The 14770-nt window shown below is 41.3% G+C and overlaps 1 protein-coding gene across 3 annotated transcripts in view; it reads right to left on the minus strand.

Annotated features, from left to right (window-relative positions):
- Positions 1-4440: 4440 nt before the first annotated feature.
- Positions 4441-14770, minus strand: part of TNRC6B (trinucleotide repeat containing 6B) — a 46046-nt gene continuing 35716 nt past the window's right edge. For 2 of the 3 annotated variants that reach the window (XM_009878539.1, XM_009878537.1), the window contains 6 exons: positions 12286-12432; positions 11943-12038; positions 9439-9663; positions 8858-8928; positions 6908-7047; positions 4441-5358 (listed from right to left, as the gene is read on the minus strand). In XM_009878539.1, the coding sequence (XP_009876841.1) occupies positions 4968-5358; positions 6908-7047; positions 8858-8928; positions 9439-9663; positions 11943-12038; positions 12286-12432 (1070 nt within the window). In that variant the 3' untranslated portion in view covers positions 4441-4967. Of the gene's footprint in view, positions 5359-6907; positions 7048-8857; positions 8929-9342; positions 9664-11942; positions 12039-12285; positions 12433-14770 lie in introns of all 3 variants that reach the window. The other variant, XM_009878538.1, reaches the window with a different exon arrangement.

The raw sequence follows: 14770 nt of genomic DNA on the forward strand, positions 1-14770 counted from the left end.
CCTGCTGACATTTTGCTATTATGAGCCCATATGGTAGCAAAATATTGAGAACATTAAGTGATGGTTGCCCCTAGATGAGTCTGGTTAGCAAAATGCTTACAAATCCTTCCTAATGGTTAGGAGGTGCCATGACTAAGCCATACTAGCAACATCACCGTTAGCCACATATAATTTGGAGAAAGTCAACTGCAGTTGGAAAACAGCAGGGTTCACATCACTTGAACAATTGAGAAAAACTATAAGCTGGGAGACAGTCACCAACACCTGCCGGTCTGCAAATTTAGAGGAAGGAGGCTCAGACTGTCGTACTACAACAGGTTTGGACCCAGCAGACTGCTAAAGCTTCAGACTGCCAAGCCTTCCTTCGGCAGTCAGCCACAACCCACTTCCACGTGACTGACAATTTCCTGGGCTCTTGTTGACTAAATCCTACGAAATTCTCTCTTTTAGGACACTACTGATTTGATAAAACACAACCTCTGGCAAAGCACTCAGAAATTCTCTCTGTAAAATAAAAAAATAAAATCCCAAACTCCCTAGAATAAACCTCCTTCTACTGGCCCATGAAAGGATTTATTTTTTTAAAGCAACTATTATTTTGTTATCGATGCATTATTTTCAACACACACGTATACACTCCTACGTACAGGCAGCAAAACACGAAAACACTGGGCAATTGATATGAAAAGGACAGGAATTTGGCATCCTTTTTTTTTTTTTGCAACAATAGCAAAAAGCTATCTCAACTACTGTTACATAACTCATTGCATGACGTGCTTATGCAGCAAGCTCTTTTTCCTTAAGAATGGGTACATCTATTTCCATGAAGTGGCCAGAACTGCCTCACTTTGCCTCGTCTTCCCTCCCTTTTCCTACCGTAGGGCATGTGGGTGCATGTAAAAAGGCACTAGCACGGTTTTTGTGGTTTGAGCTGAGCCATTTCAGGCGGAGTTAAGCCCCTGACCCTTAGAGCTGGGAGACAGAAGTTGGTCGTCCCAACACCGAACTCTCAAGTTCAAGACTGTAAGCCCTGACAGCCAGCAGCAACCGAGTGAACAGAAGAGTTTTAACAGGCATTTCCCTCATATGAAATAAAACAGAAAGACTGGGAGGCGGAGTGGGTGAAGAAAAGCAAGCAGCACATCTCCAGGTGGGGAATACACTAACCAAGTAGCTGAAAACAGGGAAATTGATTTCTAATGTACATTTTATGTGAGTTTTTCCATATTCTCTCCTTTTTCTGCAGCGAAAAAGGCAGGATAATAAACCTACTTTGTTATTGGGTATTCTGTATGTGCTGGTTTTCTTTAGCACTATTTAAAAGTGGTTTAAAGAAGCACCATCATGTATTTCCTGCTAGCTCTCCTAACTGAGGACTCTCTCAGTTAAACTATACTGCATTTTAATTAGGTTTATAGTTTTATTTTGCTTTTAAAAAGGTGCTTGGAAGAATATTTTCGTTTAGTTTCAACTGAGAGGGAACAAAGTGATAGATTTCGATTCACACGCTTCTCCACACAACTGCACATGTGTCTGCATGAGTGACAAAGCACTATAAATGATAACCCTTCTTCTCCCACAACTTGTTTAAGATTACAATGAATTTCTGTTGCTGATATTGAGAAGTTCTCTTAATGTATTTTAATTTATACAGTCTTCAAAATTCTTGATCCCTCACTTGACAGTAACATTTGGAGTTTTTTTCTTTTTTTTTTCTTTTTATTTTTTTTTTAGCATTTTTATTTTAAAGTAAAAACTTTCAAACATTTTGAAGATTCAGGAACTTGTAAAAGTTTATCAACAAGAAACAGCCATCTATCTAGGATAAGGTTAAATAAACCATCTTCAAAAAACTGGCTTCCTACCCTAGAATTCCTGAGAATGCTTGCAAATTTAAAGCAGGAAAATAAAATGTTAAAATAAAAACAAAAACACTGTTAAATGCTCCCAGAGTTAGTCTTCATCTAAAATATATATATGCACTTTTTGGTCTTTTTTTTTTTTGTACATTTTAATTTTTTTTTCCCTTTAAGCTTACAATGGAAGAACAATTTAGCTTTTCTTTTTAAATATTTCAAATCCCTCATTATGTCTTGTAAACAAGAGGGGCTCTAGCACCCGGCTTTCACCGTAGTATCGCAGTGAACTCAACTAGCCCAAAGTGCAGGAAAAGGGACCTTAGGGCAGGTTGGGAGAGAGAAGTGAGGGTGGAACGCAGCAATGAACCAGCACGCAGAGCAAACCACTTGACAGAACAGATACTGGCTTGCCTGGGCCAAAAGGGCTTCACGAGGAAGTACTGCTGGCACAGGACTTCTAAGAACCTGCTCTCTGTGTCTGAGTTCGGGCTGGTCTTTGAGCAGAGATGAGCAGAAACAAAGCTTTAGGGGTGCGTGCACGCGAGGGGCACTAGCTAGCAGGAGGTGGAAGAGAGCATTTTGTTTCTTTGTGCATGGTGGGATGGATGAAGGAGACACGATAGAAAAGTATACTCAGAAGGGGCCAGAGTATGCTGCACGCTCCAGTTTACTAAACAAATGCAAACCTACTCATACTTTTTGTCACGTAACACTTTGCATACAAATCTACAGGCCTGTGTATATGCAGCATTTCCCTCAGTCAGCCTTCCTTGTGACATTGGGTTTACATACAAAGGGCGAATTATAAAAAGCCACGCAACTCCCTAGCCCTTCCCTCCCGCCCCCAGCACACAGGCACACACACACGCACGCGCACACACGTACCCCTACGTCGCTTCAATCTGCTTTTCCTTCTCCCCACCCACCTCAAGCTGAGAGTTAAATGTATGAGACATGGTTCTATCCTTCAATGGAAACGCTGAAGAAAGAGACTCCCTTATCCTCTCCCCGCCCAGGTAATAAAACCCAAGCACTGCTCCCGCTGAGGGCTGGAATGGACAGGTACGTGCTGGTACGGAACGTCGGCACTTCGTTAGACAGTGTAACGGCTGGACAACGCCACGTGGAAGTCCTAGCACTTACGGAAAAAGTACCGGCATCTCTCTTCCCTCTTCTCCCGACCCCACTCCCCTGAAAGACTTCCTGCTTTGTGTCAAGGGATGTTCCTTCAAGTCTGCTACAACTCTTTTCACAACTACAGGTCTTCAAAGTTTTGTTCCCAGCGCACACATGCACGCACACACTGGCTATCACTGCGGATCATAGGTCACCCCTATCCTGCCCAGAGTACTACTACACTGATGCTAAAAAAAACCCCAAACCTTTCCTTAAATACAGAAATTAAAAAGCAACAGTACAGGAAAAGTAAAAACAAAAAAAACCAAAAAAGGTGCAATACTTTTTTCTTAAAAAAAGTCTTTGCTAGTTATATACTTCCCTAAGCAAAACCACGTACACAGGAAAAAACACAACACAGAGAAACAAAAGGAAACGTTTGAAGTACACACTGGTTTAAGAACATTCGTAAGTAAACGTTTCTGTCAGTGATGGTCTGGCGCTGTAACACACCAAGGCCTGGCACAGGTAACGCTCACCATGAAGGACGCAGAAAGTAGTTAGCTGCATGTGCTTTCAGGAGATGAGGCAGGCTGGCCAGCAATTTGTTGACACGAATTCAGTTTTGTCAGTTTTAACACAAGCAGTAAATCAATTAGAAGGCTAATTTGTTTGGGCTGGACTTTCAAGTTTTTGATGGATTCTTCAAGAATGAGTACGGGTGCCTATTTAGGTCTGGGGGAGAAAAGAAACACTCATTTTTTTTGAAGGTACTGAAGCTTGCAAGAGACAGAATAAGAACATTTCTCCTAGCCACAGGAAAAATGGCAAATATCTTCTCCTCTTTTCCCCTTGCTGGAAGAAAAAAATGGCTTGCATTATACAACAAACATTCTAGGGTTCACTCAGTACAAAACCCCCACATGCAGACATAAATAAATAAATACACTGCTACTCAAAAGACAACATTGGCTCCCCTCTCACCAAATCCTTTGGATATGGCAGTGTTCTGCTCTAGCACAGGGTTAGGACAAGGGCTAGGAAGCAACTACCCATTCAATGTGATTTGCAGACTTGAGATAGCACCCTGCTAAAAGGAATTTAAAAAAAACCTACTGACAAATTTTAATCCAGCCCAACTGGATTCTGCTTTAGCCACAGGGACTCCACCACGTCTGTCTTGTTTCCAGAATCAAGACACGCAGATGGCCAGCCAGCCTGTAGACCATCAGCAATGCAGCTTTTCAAGATTATATAGAGAGAAAAAAATGCACACACACGAACATGTGCACACACACTCACACAGAAACAAGCACACGTGGGCAGTTACATGTGCCAGAACACACTGGTACTTATCAACCAGCCAATCACAAAGTGTTGGTTTTTTTGTTTTGTTTTGTATTTTTTTCAGTTTTGTTTTTTTTTGTGGGTTTTTGTTTTAAATTTTTTTTTAATTTTTTTTGTTTTTTTAAAGTGAGGCTCCGTCAAGTCTTCCCCTCCCCACCCCCCCTTTGTCTTTTGAACCCCGCCCCTACCCATCCCAACATGGTAGACCTAAGGACGGAAACACACCCAGTGCAAACAAAGTTAAAAAGCTATTTTTTCAGTATATATGTTTCTTAGCAACAACTTCCGTATAACATGAAAAAGTGAAAAACTAGAAACTAATTTTTTTAATTTTTTGTGTTTAAATTTAAATGGTATGTGTACTTGCTTCACATTGTCTTTCTAAGTTGGCGTTCATGATTCAAGTATTTCAAGAGTGATATGTTCTCTTTTTGGATTCATATTCCAAACGAAAAAACTGAAGTTATATAAGGGAGGCAACTATGTGCTCAGACAGTCTGTCAATGACCCACCTTTTTTTCTCTCTCTGTTTTCTTTTTTCCTTTTATAAATGTATTTATTGCAAGTTGAAAAAAACGAGAAGGTCAAGTTAGTGCTGCTGCTGTTCCAAAAAAGGTCACGAGGTCAGAGTTGAAAGTTCTAAGTTCAGATTGAATCCGACCCTCCTCCTAGAAGGTCTCCAGGTAGTAAGGGAGCAGGGCTGCCCATTCTGTGTGGATCCTCTACGCTTGGGACCCCCCACAAGCTTGAAGAATAATTTGGGGGCCCCCACAACGAAGCGCCAGTGAGATCACCCCCACTGCTGCCGCCGCCGCCACCACTGCTCCACTGCCCAAGCCCTGTTGACCCACCAAAGAGATTCAACGCAGGTCCAACTGGATCTGTCTGGTTCTGTCCTGTCTCCAGGGACTGCCAGCCTGCCGTGGGTGCACTGGGGGTTGCTGCAGGTGTAGGGGGCTGAGCTTGTGCCAGAAAGCGACTAACCTCTTCATCTGTGGCAAACTCAGCCAGGATGGTAGTGTTTCCCAACACACACCTAGAAGACAAGATATGAAAGAAGAAAAATAATAAATGCAGGAAAAATAATAATTGGAGCCAGAACGGCAAGGCGTTCAGAAAGCAAGGAAAGGGCACGTCTAAGTGCCCAAATCAAAGCAGACCAGCTTACCACAATGGAGCAAGCCCAGAAAACTTGTATCGGTTCCTGACAGGGAAACTAACTCAAAGCATAGGAAAAAACCCACCCCAAACCAACCAACAACCCTCACCCCTCAACATTCAGCTGTTAACACCTGCAACAAAACCTTTTCAAATTTAAACTAAGGTCCTGAACATGAACACCAAGAGTAATAAAGCTGCCTATACAGTGTAGCTAAAGGGGTAAATGCACATATGCCACCTTTCAAATAAAACAGCAGCAGAACAGGTTAAAAGCCTATGAAATTCCTGACAAGCTTAGTGTACTTCACAGAATCAATTAGGTTGGAAAAGACCTTTAAGATCCCCGAGTCCAACTGACAGGTCCATCACTAAACTATGTCACTTCATACCTCAGCTACACATCTTTTAAATACCTCCCCTGGCACAGCTGGGCGCCATCTCTCGTCCTATCACTTGTAACTTGGGAGAAGAGAGAATTCTCCACCTTACTACAAACTCCTTTCAAGTAGCTGCAGAGAGAGATAAGGTCTCTCCTCGGCCTCCTTTTCTCCAGACTAAACAACTGCAGTTCCCTCAGCCGCTTCTGGTAAGACTTGTTCTCCAGACCCCTCACCAGCTTCGTTGCCCTTCTTTGGACATGCTCCAGCACCTCAATGTCTTTCTTGTAAATGAGGGGTCCAAAACTAACACAGGGTTTGAGGTGCGGCCTTACCAGTGCCAAGTACATGGGGATGACCCCTTCCCTGGTCCTGCCGGCTGTGCTATTTCAAATACTAGCCAGGATGCTGTTGGCCTTCTTGGCCACCTGGGCACGCTGCTGGTGGCTCATGCTCAGCTGACTGTCCACCAGCACCCCCAGCCCTTTTCTGACAGAGAGCTCTCCAGCCTGTAGCGTTGCACAGGGAGGACCCAGCACTTGGCTTTGTTGAACCTTGTTCAAAAGTTTTCACTCAGTTTAAGGGCTTACATGGACCCACTCCCACAATTTTTGTCTCAAAATTTCTCACACTTTCAGAACACTCTAGAGCCACAATTGGTTTCTAAAAGTTGAAGAATGGAAATCTAAGATCTGCAGGTGCATCTCAAAAGTATAGCAGAATCCTATGCATTTGGGTTGTGCATGTAAGAATGATTTAAATCTGAAACAATTTATAATACAGTTTTATAATACAGCTAAAAATTGTGCAGTAAGGTGCATACTGGTCTTATTTGCACCTTCCTAGTTCCCTATGTGCCAGTTTGTGCCAGCAACTGAAATAACACACACTAGAGACATCTTTGTTTCTCTTCTTCCTCTGCCGCATGAATGAAAGATTCCCTTTGAAGCACGATACTTGAAACGAGTTTACAAAGCGTGGCACCGGACAGATGTTTTGCGTTCACGACTAATGGAGTAACAAAGAACGGGCAGGAGGATCGCTTACATGTGCAGTGCAGTCTGGGCCTTGGCCGCCTCCTGTTTGGTGTTGTATCGGATAAGGGCCGTGCCCTGGGTCAGGTTCAGATGGAATGTCAGCAGTGGGCCGTGCTGCATGCAGATCGTCCTCAAGGTTGACCCATCAATCTGAGGAAGAACAGCCAGAACAGATCAGGTATTTGTAACTATTTCTCCACGCGTACTTCAATTCTCACTTTGTCTCGGTAATTAAAAAATTATCTGCTCTCAGAAAGAAAAAGAGGTGAAAGGAGTGGGAAATAAACAACAGTGACAGAATTTAGTTTCCCAGCAGAATCAGTATTCCTTGATTTCTCACACTTTGCTTTATGCAATAACTTGACTTATTTTTCCCCACTCACTTGTAGCTTGAGCCCAGCTTTCCTCATCTCACTCAATTTCTTACATTGTCACTATCCTTAGCAATCAGGATTTGCACCAAAGGACACAGAACGTCTCAGTCTCCAGCACTCTGATTTGGAAATCGGATTAATCAGTACTTGAAAGTTCTTTGCAAAACTGGAAACATCACTTCTACAATCAAGGTTTTTTTCAAATTTATTTTGGTGCTTTTTTGTCTTTGTGGTTTACGGAACAGTAAGTCACAGAAGCAGTCAGTGATCCTCCTGCCAAACCCAGCAATGTTCATTCCTCCTGAACTTAACGTTTTCACGGCAGTTGTTGCTTACATTCCTTCTGCAGCAGTAACAGGTTGTTACTTACCTCCAGTAACTGCTGCTCTCCAAGGTGTTCTGTACAGACAGATTCCATTCCTGGTACGCCACAGGAACACGCACACACGAATGGAATCCATATGTGCAGATACTTAAGGAAGTGCTACTCTATTCCTTCTCCCTCTCCCCTCTATTATATAGTATAACCTCAAATGAGGGAAAATGAAGTTGTGTGTGGGCGCAAATATGGTCAAATATAGTCACTTTTGAACTACTACAACTAAAAAGCAGCTTAAAATGAAGATATTGTCCCTGAATCCACCTTAACCTTTATGCTTCCTTCTCTCTAGTGTATCGATCCACGTGAGTCGAGGATTTGTTACGGAGCAGACAACTATAATTTGCTTTTTTCTCTTCTATTAAATGTCTCTAAAATATATTCTTCTTTCATTAAACAAATCCTGAAGCAGTATTAAACTACCTTGTACAAGGGCGACTTCGAACTGTGCCTCTTCGTCACACCACTCCTGTTTCCTTGACATCAAGGAAAACAGTTTTTTCTATGAAAGGAGCACAGTTTGCCATTTTGGGTGATCTGAGAGACCTGGGGGTTTTTTTCACATTAATGTTTTCTTAGATTGTAGCAGAAGCATTGTAAATTATCTCGCGGAACAGGGGACTCTCTGTCTAGACCTCAGGGCGCTGCTGATAATCATACAGGCTTTTCCTAAGCCTTGAGTACAGACTCATTGGGATTGCTGAAACCAGGATCTCCACAGAATTCATTTGGAATGGAAGCAAGCTCTGAGAATACTTGCAGGAATAACCTAGCTAGACTGTTTTTGGCAGGAGTGCTGGAAACACTCTGTGGTTTCACTATGGAAACACCGAAGTGAAAACTGGCAGTTACACCAGCTTTCTTATTGACAACATCCCAGAAAACGGCCTCCAACAACTATAAACTATTGCACATTATAGTCATGCAACTTGTCCTCATTTCTAAGAAACACCTCTCTGTTACAGTCATTTTCATGATGGTTATGATGGTCATGTAGCAAAAACTCAGAGGAAGAGATTACAATATAAAGAGATTTACAATATAAAAACCCCATCAGACTGCAGCTCTGTTTAGTAGAGAAAAAAATCTTATGAATGCTGACAAAACTGACATTGTCAGATTTTATTCAAAGAGAAACAACTGAAGAATCCACAAATTTGTATCTTGATAAACTAAACAAGTGTGCAGAGACAACAACAGAAAATACCTGCGGAGTGAGATTGTGAAGAACCAGCCAGTAGCTAGGACGAACTGAACCACCATCACTCCAAGTAGATGCTGCAAATTAGAAGACAGAGTAATCAAGACAGAACTGATATAAAGGAAACTATTTCTCTTTACAGTTAGGTCTTTCAGTCTCAGAAAAACTCAGCATTAACAGCCCTGCTAACACATGAAAGCCTCACCTGATGTCCTGAGAACAAAATCACGCAATTCCTCACGAATCATATCAAGATTCACTTTTTACTAGAGCTTCCTTTCAAAGAGCTTCCCACTCACAGAAAGCACGTAGTCTTGAAAGGCCCCCCGAAGTAGCCACACTCCCCTGGCAGTTCTCAGTGCTCTTCACTCGCTCCCTGCAGCAGGACACAGGATTCCACCCCCAGCCCCAGCCAACCACTCAGCTCCCAATTACTGATGGCAAGTTTCCATTTCAACAAGGAATTTTTTTTTGTTGTTTTCCCCTTTTACCAGACAATTGCAACTGTCTTTCCTCCAAACCATTAGTGCTGCAAAACGTACACTCCTGAGGTCTGATCAATGGTGCTATCAGTTGATTCTTCTCACCAGAGGCAAGCCTTGAGTCCTGTGCCCCCCAGCCCCTGACCGATCGGGGTGCTGTGCTGTTCCATGGAGATGATGGTTTGGGATTGGTCAGGCCAGGAGGTGGGCGGGGCAGCCCTGTAGTGTTCCTTGAGGAAATATGGTTTTTCCACATCTTGTTGGAGAGATGAGTGGGATTGTGTCCTATGGGATCTGGGGACCATGTTGATTTGTAATCACTGAATTTTGCTAGAAGATGAAATAAAGCGTATGTATTAGGGAAACATGCGAGATTCGACTACCCTTTAACTGTGCTATCATTGTAAACCCACTGACTGCATTTACACTGGGGACAAGTACAAAGCACAGAACCATACAACAATTAATTTACCATACCAAAAAAAGCCATGCTACATGTAATTTAACCTTTGCTCGTTTTCTGTGTGTTGACAAAAAAAATATCCTTAGATCATTTATGATAAACAGTCAGAGTATATTTAATGACTAGTAATGTAAGCAGCAACTTTTATGCCCACATTACATTTCATTTAAGAACCTGAGAATTTCTTACAAGTTTGGGCACTACTGACCTTTAATGAAATGAATCTTCTTCAGGCCAAAAACTTGCAGAGAACTGAAATGAGTATTTACCACTCTCGGTCTACTAAGCTAATGTTACCTCCTAAAGATGTCCTCCTACAAGATCAAAGCTTTCTCACGAATCACAAATTTCATACAGAATTGACAAAATAGTAACACAAAAAGGAAGCCATTTAGCTGTGTAACAGCTGGACTTTTAAACAATCTTGAAAGTGCATATTCATTTTTTTACTAGAAAGCACTATAAAATGCCTATTAGAAGCCAAGTCCAGCAGTGGATATCCCTATCACATTTTAAGAACCCTTTACATAAAAGTTCAATAAAAGAGAACAAACACTCCCCAAAACACCATTATCGGTCATGAATATTTTGGAGCTCTTCCTAAACTAGTCTTCCTTAAGAATGCCGACTGCAAATTCACCCGTATCTTCTGACACCAAGGAACATTTATAGCTCAGCAAAAAAATAAACCAAAAGTCAAAACTGCTGATGTAATTTATTTCTCCCTTGTTCTGTAATGAGAACCAGAGAACACAGATGTCAGTCTGGGGGAAGAAGGCACTCATGTCATGAATTATCTTTATCAGAACTCATCTGTGCATGCGTGCAAATACATGTATTAAGCTATATTCACAATCACAAGGTAGTGAATTACTTATCTGAAACAAAGGGTAAACATCCAGGTTTACAACATGCTAAGCTCTCAGAAAGTAACACACTTGAGAATCAAGACCATAAAGCCTTCAGCAAGTGAAAGTGTGCTTCACTTTAGAGTTGGGTCACTCTATTTCCATGACACAGTAGCTGTCAATAGCAAGTAGGTTTCAAGCACTAAACTACAGTAGTATACAAGATTGCTTAAAAACCAGTTTTCACTAGAATCTATTTGTTTTGCTGAGATACATAAAGATTCACACTAGTTATGTGAAATTCTAAATCCCTAACTCAGATGACCTGCTTTCTGGCCGCAAAACAGTGGTGTGTAGTTTAACAAGATGAGGAGAAGATGGTACGTGTGCCAGGCAGGGGTCTATTTTCCTCGATTCAACTATGATTTCAATAACTTTTTATCTCCTGGGTCTTTCTTACATGCTAGACAAATTAAGCAGGGCTAAGAAGCTGATACATACCACTTCTTTCCCCAGGCTATGAAAATCTTTTATGTCACTGGAATGCTGCATACACAGATACTGCTTCAAGCTAAAGTCACCCCAGAAACTGGCAGCAGAAACACTTTTTCTACCAAGGGCTAAATAGGATTTTCAGCACACTTGTGAATTTGCTGACGCAATATATGAACGTGGTGTTTATTCAGAATTATGCTAAAAACAAAGTTTAGACCAGATACAACTCTCAGCTCTGTTCATTGCTTCTGCTAATCACATGCAATTCTTCAGTTTTTAAGTAGTTGTCAAGACAATGATGTTTCAAGAGAAAACTGGCATTTGTAAGAAATTCAAAATACAAATGGTTTGTCCACCGCAAGTATTTCCAGCAATCCACTCAGAACTGTGCGCAGGAATTTTTTCACGAGAAAGCTTTGGAGACTTTCTTGCCAAAGATCTGAGGCAGATATTCAAATTATTATTTACAGGTCAACCATGAAAAAGTCAGGGGACTAAAAGCCCTCCCTCCCTCTTCAGGTTTCAGCGAATGGTGCGTGCTATAAAAGACGAGGCGAAAATGTTCCCTTCACAGCATTCCAATACTCTCAAGTTAAAATTAATAAAATCACTCACCTTATTGCTCTAATTCCTTAACTTGTACATACAGAAGCAGGTGAGTTAAAAAAATTATGACAGTCCCGCAACTGATCAGGAAGAAAACTGCCTGATCAGCCACTCTAATTCCAAGTCCCTCAGAAATTACTTAGACTAAGTAGTCAAAGTGGAACAAGAATAAGGAACTAGTTTTGGAGTCCACATACCTGAAGTGCTATGAACGTTGGTGAAGGAATTGTCAGAGGCACTGTAGGGCCAGGCACCAGGTGAAGGCAGCGAGGTGTTGAGGGAAGAATTAGACCCTACCAAAGGGAAAAGGAGAAAGAGTAGGCCACTTTCAGAGAGTTTCTGTTACACTGTTAATCATAAGAGCCACAATGTGTACCAATGTCAAGCTTTGACATGACACAGAGCCACGGCGCAAAGGCACAGACGCTTCCTCCTTAGTCAAATGCAAGAGACCATTCCCCTGTTATGGCAGGAATGTCAGAATATTCTTGAATATCAGAATGACTGAAATAATCACATACCAGTTGTTCACTGTTTTACCTGTGGTGTTGTCCCGCAGAAGTTGGTGGTCAGTATCTACAATGGGAGATGTGGCTGTCCCCCCCAGCACACTTCCAGGGGTCACATAGGGGTCAGATTCAGGGTCAATGTTTTGTATACCTTTCCATGGCACTCCTGGTTGGAACTCTGGGATAGGAGGAAAAAGGAATTAGAAGCAAACAGCAAAATGTGATTTACTGGAAGCAATCATTGAAGATATTTTAGGAGGGTGAATAATTGTCTTCTACACTGTTCCTCAAAAAAAAATAATCAGACTTTTCTGCATTAAAATCTGTTTCACATCTCCTCCCATGGCACTCTCTCTAGTGTCTGAATACAAGTCTACACTACAAAAAAAAGTAGTGCAAGCGCACACGGCACTCCTTTGACTATTCCTGTTTTACTACCCTCAGATAAAGCTTCAATAGTTTTACCTTTCCCTAATACACTCCGTATTTTTACAGATATATAAGATTAGATTGTATGTTACAAGATTAGAGTTCGCACGCATACTTTGTGTGTGTGCAGAAGCCTTTCTCAAGGAAAGGCTACCTACCTTAAGAGTTTGTAAACACAACATTAAACACTTCACAATGTAGGTACACACACACTTTAGACATTACCTAATTGATACTGAGGTAATGCTAAGGTGAGTTGCCTTGTGGTAAAAGCAACATATACACTCATTGATATATTGAGGTTCCTCATGCTTCAGAGTGAGATGGAATATACTCATCATGCTTTAGTTTCCTTTTAACTGTAGCTCTGGGCACGTCAGATATTGCAAGACAGGAGGATGAGTTACATAAAGTATGAAGACACAAGAACTGCAGTAACTCTAAGAAAGATGAGTAACTTGGTTGCTTTTCTGAGTAGATGTTCAATGAACAAAGTGCTGTGGTCAATTTTGGAAGCAGTGATACGAAAGTAAAACTGCCAAACACAAAGCCAAGTAAAGAAGCTTCAGATACTATGCGACAATTTGGGTAAGTGTGAAAAGAATGCCAAGGTGGCAGATCCATCCCTTGGGGACACAAGTCCAGGATATGGAACGATACTTTTATTCCCAACCTCAAGTTTTGAAATAATTAATGACAGAATATTTAAGTATAATTAAAAATCCATGACTAGAAGTGGGGTATCTGGAATGAAACTATGTAGAGTAAACCTGGCATGGAAGGGTTCACTTCAGTCACCTTTGTTATGACTTTTACAGACAAATAGAGAAGAAAATGTGATACTACTGCTTCAAACAATTGGCACAGCAAGGGCAGTATTAGATTATGATAATGCATCTCAAAGAAGACATAAGAAATGCCCCACTGGGTCAGGACAGTTATCCATCTAGTCTAGTATTCTGCTAACAGTGGTAAGAGACAACGTTTAGGGGCAGAATACAAACTTGGCCACTATCTGTAGGCTACTGCCCTCACACTCTCCCAGCATCCATAGTCCCTCCATCTGCTACCATCTGCTTGTGAAACTGGTTTTCTCTGTGTTTATCATAATAGCTGCTTCAACTGGCTACTACCATCTGTCTCCAGAAGCTCTAAAAGCAACACACTCCAGAAGTTTATCACTCCCAACGGAGAAAAAAAACCAAACGCTCTCACCTATTTAGAATTTATATCCTGTTAATCTCAGCATTTACACTGTGGTTCTAGCGTTGCAGGATTCACTGCATTACAATTCTGCATTTGTCTTGTTCGCTGCCTTCATGATTTTGCAAACCTCAGCCACATCTCTCAATTTTTAGTAACACAACAAAATAACCTAGGATACCATGTACCAACATGTCTAACAGCGTGAGCAATCAGTACTGCATCAAGGAAGGCATCTGCTCAGATATTACCAAAACGCTGCCATCCTCTGCCAAACAGAACCTTACGCTTAAGAACAAGTAATGCAGCTCTTGGGTCTACTCAAAAGATCTTCTCTGAGAAAAAAGAATCCATGAACACAGGTTAGGACTTGGAAAACAGTATTTGTTTGTGGGAAAAAAAAAGGATGTCCAAGTCTTGCTTTCGTAAATATTTCTGAGAATTGGTGAGAGTGAAAATTAAGTGCATAGTAAGCTCTCATAAAAAACTTAAGGAATATTCAAAAAAGAATAGACAGATCAGGAATACTGTATACAAACACATTAGCTCATCAATATAATCCCAGTTTAGAGAACAGTTTTCCTTTAACCTGAAGCGTACTGACAAATTTCCAAACAATCCTTTGGGACTGATGGTTATTCTCATGCACATTCACCAACTCTCCCTACAGACATGCTCTTTCATTAGATAAAGAAACCATGAAGTTCGTTTGTTCATTGATATTTGAAAGGTCTTCCCAAAAAGTTGAAACACACAATATATAAGAAAACCATGACGGACACATCCAGCCCAGTTTGCCTGGAGTACACGACTGAACTGCTCTTGAATGGGAAAATTACAGTCTAGTATTACGTAGGGATGCAAGTCCATGTGACATAACCAAA

This window comes from Apaloderma vittatum, unplaced genomic scaffold (assembly GCF_000703405.1).
Source record: "Apaloderma vittatum isolate BGI_N311 unplaced genomic scaffold, ASM70340v1 scaffold16111, whole genome shotgun sequence".
Classification (NCBI taxonomy): Eukaryota; Metazoa; Chordata; class Aves; order Trogoniformes; family Trogonidae; genus Apaloderma; species Apaloderma vittatum.